The 7,985-nt window shown below is 45.7% G+C and overlaps 1 protein-coding gene across 1 annotated transcript; it reads right to left on the bottom strand.

Annotated features, from left to right (window-relative positions):
* Window positions 1-2,617: 2,617 nt before the first annotated feature.
* T265_11368 (hypothetical protein) lies at window positions 2,618-7,216 on the bottom strand (the record flags this gene model as incomplete). The annotated part of the gene is made up of 4 exons (XM_009178005.1): window positions 2,618-2,761; window positions 5,054-5,151; window positions 5,203-5,329; window positions 7,118-7,216. The coding sequence occupies 4 exons, from the start codon at window positions 7,214-7,216 to the stop codon at window positions 2,618-2,620; spliced, it is 468 nt and encodes a 155-aa protein (XP_009176269.1).
* Window positions 7,217-7,985: the final 769 nt, after the last annotated feature.

Below are 7,985 nucleotides of genomic sequence, written 5' to 3'. Positions count from 1 at the left end.
CCGAAAACTTTGTGGATCCAACGACTGGAGCTCACACACAAACCGTCGAATCTCTTTGGCACGTCTACAAGATGCAGAATAAACGCCGATGCGGCACACACCGATCTTTAGTGGACAACTACTTGTGTGAGTTCGTTTGGAGGCAAAGGTACCGGAAAACGGACCGTTTCATGCAAATTATTAATGGCATGTCCCAATTTCACCCTCTTCAATAAACGCCAAAAGTACAAATTTCATATCCCCTTTTTTCTAATATTTTTGGGGTGGTGGGGCTTATCTGGAAAAGATCCGATTGGGTTGGCAAATTCGAGCAGTATAAATTGGTGGTCACACGTCATGTCGCCGTATAATTTCGCCGGATGAGGTATCGATCAATGAGCACTTCCTGAAATGACCACTTCATTTCTACAGTACGAACTTAACGATTGAGCGATCCCATTGCGCTCGTCGTGAACAAAGTTCTGGAAGTTCCAAGCACTCTGAACCCACTGCGCTTTAAAAATGATGGCTTCTTCCCCAAGATCCGGAAACGTAAAAACTGTGTAGTACTTCCGATGATACTGGTCGCACTACCACAGGACGGGATTTTCTGACGCCAATTTTTGCTTAATTGCTTATCTGGAGCTGATTAATAAGCTTCACATTTGAACCACAAGGGGGTGTGGCGGCGTGACTTTTTAACTCTTAGCCAATCACGAGAGACGGCTTTGTGTGTGTGTGGGTTCAATAGTGCCTCTTTTTCAGTTGTTCTCGCCGCCGATGCTTCGGACACAAATCGATCGGTTAATGGATGCTCAGTTGTTGCACATGAATACATTTGTTCCCGGACCAAGTGTACACACCCGCGTACCACGAGGAAACGGGCTCGTATCTCCTAAAAGTAGGATGTAGATCGTTCAACTTGGTCGATGAGTAAAAGACACCACTCAATTAAGGAGAGTCCGGAGAACGGACCATCAAATCTAAGAGAATCTAACAGAATTTGCTTCACAACACTCGTCTGAACACACCTGGCGCAGTTATTCTGAATAGCCCGTACAAGAGGGACAAATTACTAGACTCGAGTTTCGCTCTTATAGGAGCGCATGAACACTGTTTATCTTTCGCGAGATGGACCAAGTGGTTAGAGCGCGAATTTACTGACCGGAAGGTCCGTGGGCACAATAAGAAACCTTGTTCATTTTCAATATACGCCAGGGTACCTATCAGTGAAAGCCTTGAAAATGTAGACTAGATGAACTCAAGTCCAATCCACGCACATGTGACTGTTACATTTTGACCACTTTGACAGTCTTTTGAACAACGATATGCACCAGTCAACCTTTATTTCGGTCCTGACGCTGATAATAAAACCGTAATTATCGTTATGTACTTTGGGGAACCTCGTCGTGCAATTTGGTTTCAAGTAGAAACTCGGGTAATGCGCGCCTACCTGATGAGCCTCAATAAGACCGAAACCAGTCGTGGGCTGTCGATGAGTTTTCAACAGCCTTATGAGTAGTGCATCACAAATAAACCTCAGTAATCATTGGTCTATATATAAGCCCACGCAGTGTCCAACATAATGGGAAGAAATCGAACTACTTGGCGAGTAAATCACTCACAATAAGGTCAGGGTTATGAGTTGATTTCGATGAGGCTATGCTTTGGTCTTCTCGGCTAAACTACCCTCCATTTCCTCTGCGTTTTTGAAGTTTCTTATGTGTTGCTCTGTATCCACACTCAGGTGATATATGGATTCAACAAGCGCTTCGTAATAGCTGTGTACACTGCAGGGTGTGCGTCTGTCCTTTCGGATCAAATGCGTGACCCGCAGTACGACCCACATAAAGCATTCGCTAAACTTTTCACTGCAGCGCCACAACAGAGCGAGATGTGTGATTTCGATCCGCTCTATTTTAAGCAAGCGTTGGTGGCACCGTCGCACTGATCGGATGATATTCTGCCGCCACACGATCGATGGCTGGTGAGAGAGAATGCAGTTTTGTAGAAAGTTGGTAATGGATGCTCCGAATAAAGTGTGGAACTGGGAGCTGTTAGGGATGTATGAGGGATGGCTTGCAACAAATCTTAAGGTGCCGCCGAAGACACAGAGTGGTTTGTACTAAGTTACTTCACTCTGAGACCGCTCAGTCTCGGCTATATCTCTGGGAGACAACGATGTTAATTTGGATCACATGTGTAGCCAACGAAACATTGGAAAGGCATGGTCATGAACAGTAAGCAAAGGTACAATGGGGGAAGATCGAAGTCACCATCACTGTCAACTGCAATAACCACGTACTCGCCGTACAGTTGTTGTAGCGGCCGCAGTTTCGTTCACCGATGATTTGGGAGGGGGGGTAGGTAGCTGCGCATTGCAGACTGGAGATGATAAATTGGTGCATAAATCCAGCACTATCAGTGGGCTGTCAAGTGGGGGATTGGGAAGGGAGCTATGCATTGAGGGCAATAGCTTGGATGCGTGAGCGCCATTCAGAGCAGGACTGGGCCATGTCTGGTAATGTCTCTAACCATTGATGTGACCTGTCTCGTGGTCCCCATCCAGAAAGACGGCAATGATAAGCACAGCTGAGTTTCTGGTAATGGCTTTCATACTTCGTTCCCAAGTCATTGTTTAACCGCCTCTCTTATACCCTTCACGTGGTGGTGCGAAAAGGGCCCTTCGAGGGAGTCGGTCGACTGATATACGCGGCACGTGGTCAAGCCAGCGCAACCTATGCAGTGTAATCAGTTCATCTACCGAGGGTGAGTTATTCCTCTTGAATACCGTTCGACGACGGAAGACCGAAGTGGACACGATTTAAAAAAAGCGAGAATTTGAAACCCAAAAAAATTTAAAAAAAAACATTTTTTCGGGGGAGCAGGGTAGATTTTTCATACTATGATCTCCAGAAGTAAAGGACTGCGCGCTGAAGACCGATCATCAGGGAGAATACAAACTTTTCACGAATGTGATGACAGGAAAGAGCGCGAAAATCAGAAAGATCTATCAGCCGTAGTTGACCGCAAATGACGGCCGTACACTTCTTACCAGTTTACCTGTAAAACGACCAGAATTATTCAACTTCGTCACGACTATTGAGGTTTGATTTGACTACGGGCAAGAACTTTTCTCAGGTGAAACAAAAACCTGGTATCCAACGAGGAAATTAGAGTGGCTGGTAGTATGAGGAGATTTGAGAACTTTCAACTTGAATTTCATCATCTTAGTGGAATCAGTCTATGCTGGAAAACAGGGAAGCACCGCACAGCCGTTTTCTCCTTATTGGAAATCATCAACGATGCTGATCTCTCGAACCTGTGACTTCCGTCCAGTGGTTTGCAGTGCGCATAGTCTCTAGGGTGTCAGGACATGAATTGGAGAACGTTAAAATGTGCCTATTTGCACTATGCCATAGACACGTTTTTACAATTACGTTACCGGTAGAACTAGGGGTAGTGCGGTGAATGAAAAGCAATGATATACCTGGAAATTTCTAAAAAAAATTCTCCAAAAAAGCCCCTAATTTGGTCGATTTGAGATACTTTTCACGTCTACTTGAGGTGAGGACATCGTATGCATTCAAATGGACCTGTGATTCGCTTCTGCGAGTACCCTGTTCGTAAAGGAAAGTTTATGACTTCCTTGGAAGAAACTACTCGCAGGGTTTTCGAAAACTCTTCGACAGACTGTGACTGATTACGCTCTTCTTGAAACATCAGGTAGGTGCAGTCTCCGAGTTTCTATTCGGTCAACCCAAGTCCTACAAAATTAGCGAAATACACTAGCTTGCACATCAATCCGGTATTACCATAAGACCCAACTGAATCCTGCGAACCACTTAACTTATTTGGGTACACACTTTGCTGAGTGCCGAAAAATAGCAGTAGGTGTGAGCCGACAGACCTCAGCATGATAACTAATCGTTACATTTTACCTTATCCTATTTGGTCTACGGAGTATATTACTGGGGTCTACTCTGGCTCACGAAATGTGCTGATCCGGCAGCCGATTACCGTGTCTTGGCGGTGCGTATTAGGGCTATGTGTCAGATCGCGGGCTAACACGGTGAAGACAAGGGTCCCTCCCTCATTCAAATTGGTCACTGATGCTATTTCAGTAATGAAGACGCATAAATAATCTACCACTATCTCTCACATCTCACAAAAAATACGTGTGATTAGACAGTACTGGGAATGGGGTCAGGAACTCCTACAACCATATCTAACGCGGACATACAGGTCGCTCGCAAACCGAATCTGAAGGGCTCGCCTCAAATGTGCAATAGCCGAACAACTCGTGAGCAACCAATATTGTAATTGCACGCTTTGAGAGCCCTCTCACGCTAATGCAAGCATGTCTTACGACAGCCACAACAGTTATGCATGATCGGGTAGACAACTAACGAAATGCAACGACCAATGGAGTCACATGTGAGAGTGGAACGATGATAAATCAATAGGGGCTCAGCACGATGCAATCTGGTGGCTGAACATGTGATGACGACAAATATAAGCAAAATGTGAGAATTGATCAGAATCGATCAGTCCGTAGTTAAGACGAAATTTTTGGCAATTAACAGTTCGTTCTAGTAGCCGGAGCCTCACCCGTACTATAACACATGAAGCCGTCAGGTCTGGAGCTTCCGAGTGACGCATCCCAATCTAAAATGATACTCGTTTAGTCCAACGAAGAACAGTGCTCATGGATAAATTAACTTCGTGTCTTCTAACGACGTTCACTCCCACGGCGCCAACCGAGAAAAACGTCGTTCAAAATAAACCACAGATGGTCACAGTAGGGAGAAGTTTCCACGCAACAATACCACAAGGCCAAATAACGGGGGAGAAATGTCGGCACAAATAGAAAGGATGGAGGAAAGCTATAAAATTCCTCAAGGTTGTATGCAACGGTTTTTCAACCAATATCTGTGTTTCTTATGGGAGTTCCTCAGTAGTTCCCTGCTGAAAATGTCGGCGCAGGCAGAACGTCTCTTGATGTAATAAAGGCATTTTTCTCAGCTTAGTTCTCGGTCTGAACCTCTCAAGGTAGCGTTCCCATCATTAACACCTGTACAGCGCGTCGTATATAAAGTGCAAGCCATGACAATATTCTGCGACTTATAATATCCTCTGGGTACGATATTGGCAACCGAAATTCGGCAAATACTGGGTCATGATTGGTTAATGGGTTCAGGCTTTCGACCAATCAGAGCTCACCATGATGCGGGACCGGGAAGCGGTCCGAACTTTGACCAATCTTGTGCGGGATAGGCTTCTCGGCCATAGCGGCACCTAACTGTGAGCAGTAAACCGGTATCTGTATGGAATTCTGCCTAACACTTACCTGTGAATCATTCATTCAACACAATTAGCCAGTTACACCTGGACTAAAATGTCAGTCGGATAAACCAATCACATCACTCAAGCGTCACATAAAAGCTCGTGTATCTACATCGACAATCCACCTGATCCCTGCTTATTTTTGTTAAATGTGTACGCAACATCCGCAAGCTTGAGGTTCATCGCAGGTGAACTGGATGACTTCTGCACATCTGACGACTCGACGAAATTGCTAACTAGGTGGCTGAAGAAGGCTGACTCAGCATCGTACATCTCAGACAACTATTGTAGCAGCGACGATATCAATTGTCTGGTCACCCTAACCAAGAAGACGGAAACAAGCTTTGAAAACCTCCATTGACCCCTTCATCATGTCCGACGTGGCTCACTCGTCCTAGACAGAAGCTGGATCGACACCGTCAGGGTGGATTTGGAGTGGTCCAGCCCCAGCCGAGCGTATTTATTGCCGGAATCGGACCTTAATCTGTGCGGAGGTGCCCTCTGATCGCAGTCGGTGGCATCCTTACGAGAAACCAATTCATCTACCAAAGGAGCTATCACTTAATTGAGTCCCATTAAGCAGTGCCACAATGCAGTTAGACGACCCAGCTTGCAGACCCATAGGAATGTGCGCGCTTCAGTACACGCACTGAAGGCAAAATACTCCGGGATATCTATGATGGTCTGTGAGATGTTCAGAAAAGAGCACAGCGCGGTGATTGAATTCAACGAACTGGCGATAATCGACAGTTTTAATGGAATATCCTAAGACAGAGTTACAAATTTGGGATTCACAGTAAGCTGTAACCCATGTACGCATCAAAGAGGCCCAATTTACGATTTCAGATCAAAAGCAACTGTTCAACAGTGCTTCATCCAAAAAGCAATTAGCATCATAAGAAGTTCCAAAGTTTGGTCGGGATGAAATAGACTGGTAATTATCAAATCATTTGCCCGCCCTTCGATGGTAAAGTGCAATCGGATCGGGCCCCAGGGCTGCTGGCCTTATCGAATTTTGCGGATCAACATGGGGATAGTCCAAATCTTGTTCTCTTTACGATGTTCACTGAGAAATGACCTTTGAACGGCCTGTTCACCGTTCAAATTTTCTTGCTGGCCTCCATAGACCCTATGTTGCGGTCATCTGATGGTGCTAAACCGATACTTGGATAATTTGTCCAATTACTAATAGAAGTTCCAAAGTTTGGTCGGGATGAAATAGACTGGTAATTATCAAATCATTTGCCCGCCCTTCGATGGTAAAGTGCAATCGGATCGGGCCCCAGGGCTGCTGGCCTTATCGAATTTTGCGGATCAACATGGGGATAGTCCAAATCTTGTTCTCTTTACGATGTTCACTGAGAAATGACCTTTGAACGGCCTGTTCACCGTTCAAATATTCTTGCTGGCCTCCATAGACCCTATGTTGCGGTCATCTGATGGTGCTAAACCGATACTTGGATAATTTGTCCAATTACTAATTAAACGAGTGACTTCGAACCACAGTGGAGCTCATCGTAGCCCATTCTATCAATTCGTTTAACTGCTGACTACAACGAAGAGCCCTCGGTCAGGAAACCGCAGAGTAGAGATTCCAACCTCAGCCTGATAATAGCAACAATAGTTCTGCTGCAAAACCCTTTCGTTTCCCAGCTGTCATGCCACCGGACTGATGTACGAGGGTCGAGAAGATGCCAGGTGGCTGCTTTACCTTAAGTTGTGCTGTTGTTTGGCGGACCTGCTCTGTGCACAATGCCCTTACTACACTCTACCAAACTATATTAGCACGTACTGCCTTTGGATGTGCAGATGAGTAGTCTAAGATGGCACCACTGTCCGCTGGTTTCCGGTGAACAGTCGTTTTTAATTCCCCACTACTCTTGTGTGTCATGCAGTCAAGGAAGGGCAGTGTAGCCTGTGTGAACTCCAGCACTTAATGTGAGGATTTGACGTAGTAGGATACTGAATGAACTTGCTAATATTGTCACGCTTTGTCCTATCGAACTTGTCATCTACATAACGCCAGAAAACCCTCGGTGGACACTCGAAACCGGCTAGAGCTTTCCGTTCAGTCTTTCACGTACACATTGGCCGAAATCGGGGATATTGAGGATCCGATTGCTAGACCCTGTTCCTGAGAGTACGTGGCCGAGTCAAAAACAGAGTGACTGAGGTTTGAGTGCCTGAGTCTAAAAGCACAAATCCCAGGTATAGCAAGACCCCCAACCCCAACCCAATTGTCCTGGCTCCCCCAACGCACTCAGGACAAAATCTGTGAATAATACCCAAGAGGAATATTCCATTAAGCTGTCCTAGACCGAAAAAGCAAGCGTCAAAATTCTGATTCAACCTGAAGGCAACCCCCTAAAGAACCTATAAGTCATCCACAGTAACCAAAAGACAGAACATCAGACTGATACCCAGCACATATCAAGTTGGCTAATGTTATATCTGCTGATTCGCCAATCTGAGGTATCTGCTGCTGACCCGCTCCAGTGCCTAGTTGCCGAAAAAAGACTCAAGGAAGGGAACACCATAGCTATATTCCGAACAAGCGAGTGCGAATGTACAACGACCCCAAGCTATTTATTGGAGGGACACTGTCTGGACTCGGTCCAATGCTGACGCACACGGTCTGGCTGCAACGTGTTGCATATTGC

This window comes from Opisthorchis viverrini (assembly GCF_000715545.1).
Source record: "Opisthorchis viverrini unplaced genomic scaffold opera_v5_490, whole genome shotgun sequence".
In the NCBI taxonomy this organism is placed as follows: Eukaryota; Metazoa; Platyhelminthes; class Trematoda; order Opisthorchiida; family Opisthorchiidae; genus Opisthorchis; species Opisthorchis viverrini.
The sequence above is the reverse complement of the archived record's forward strand: the minus strand, read 5'-3'. Positions and strand labels throughout refer to the sequence as shown.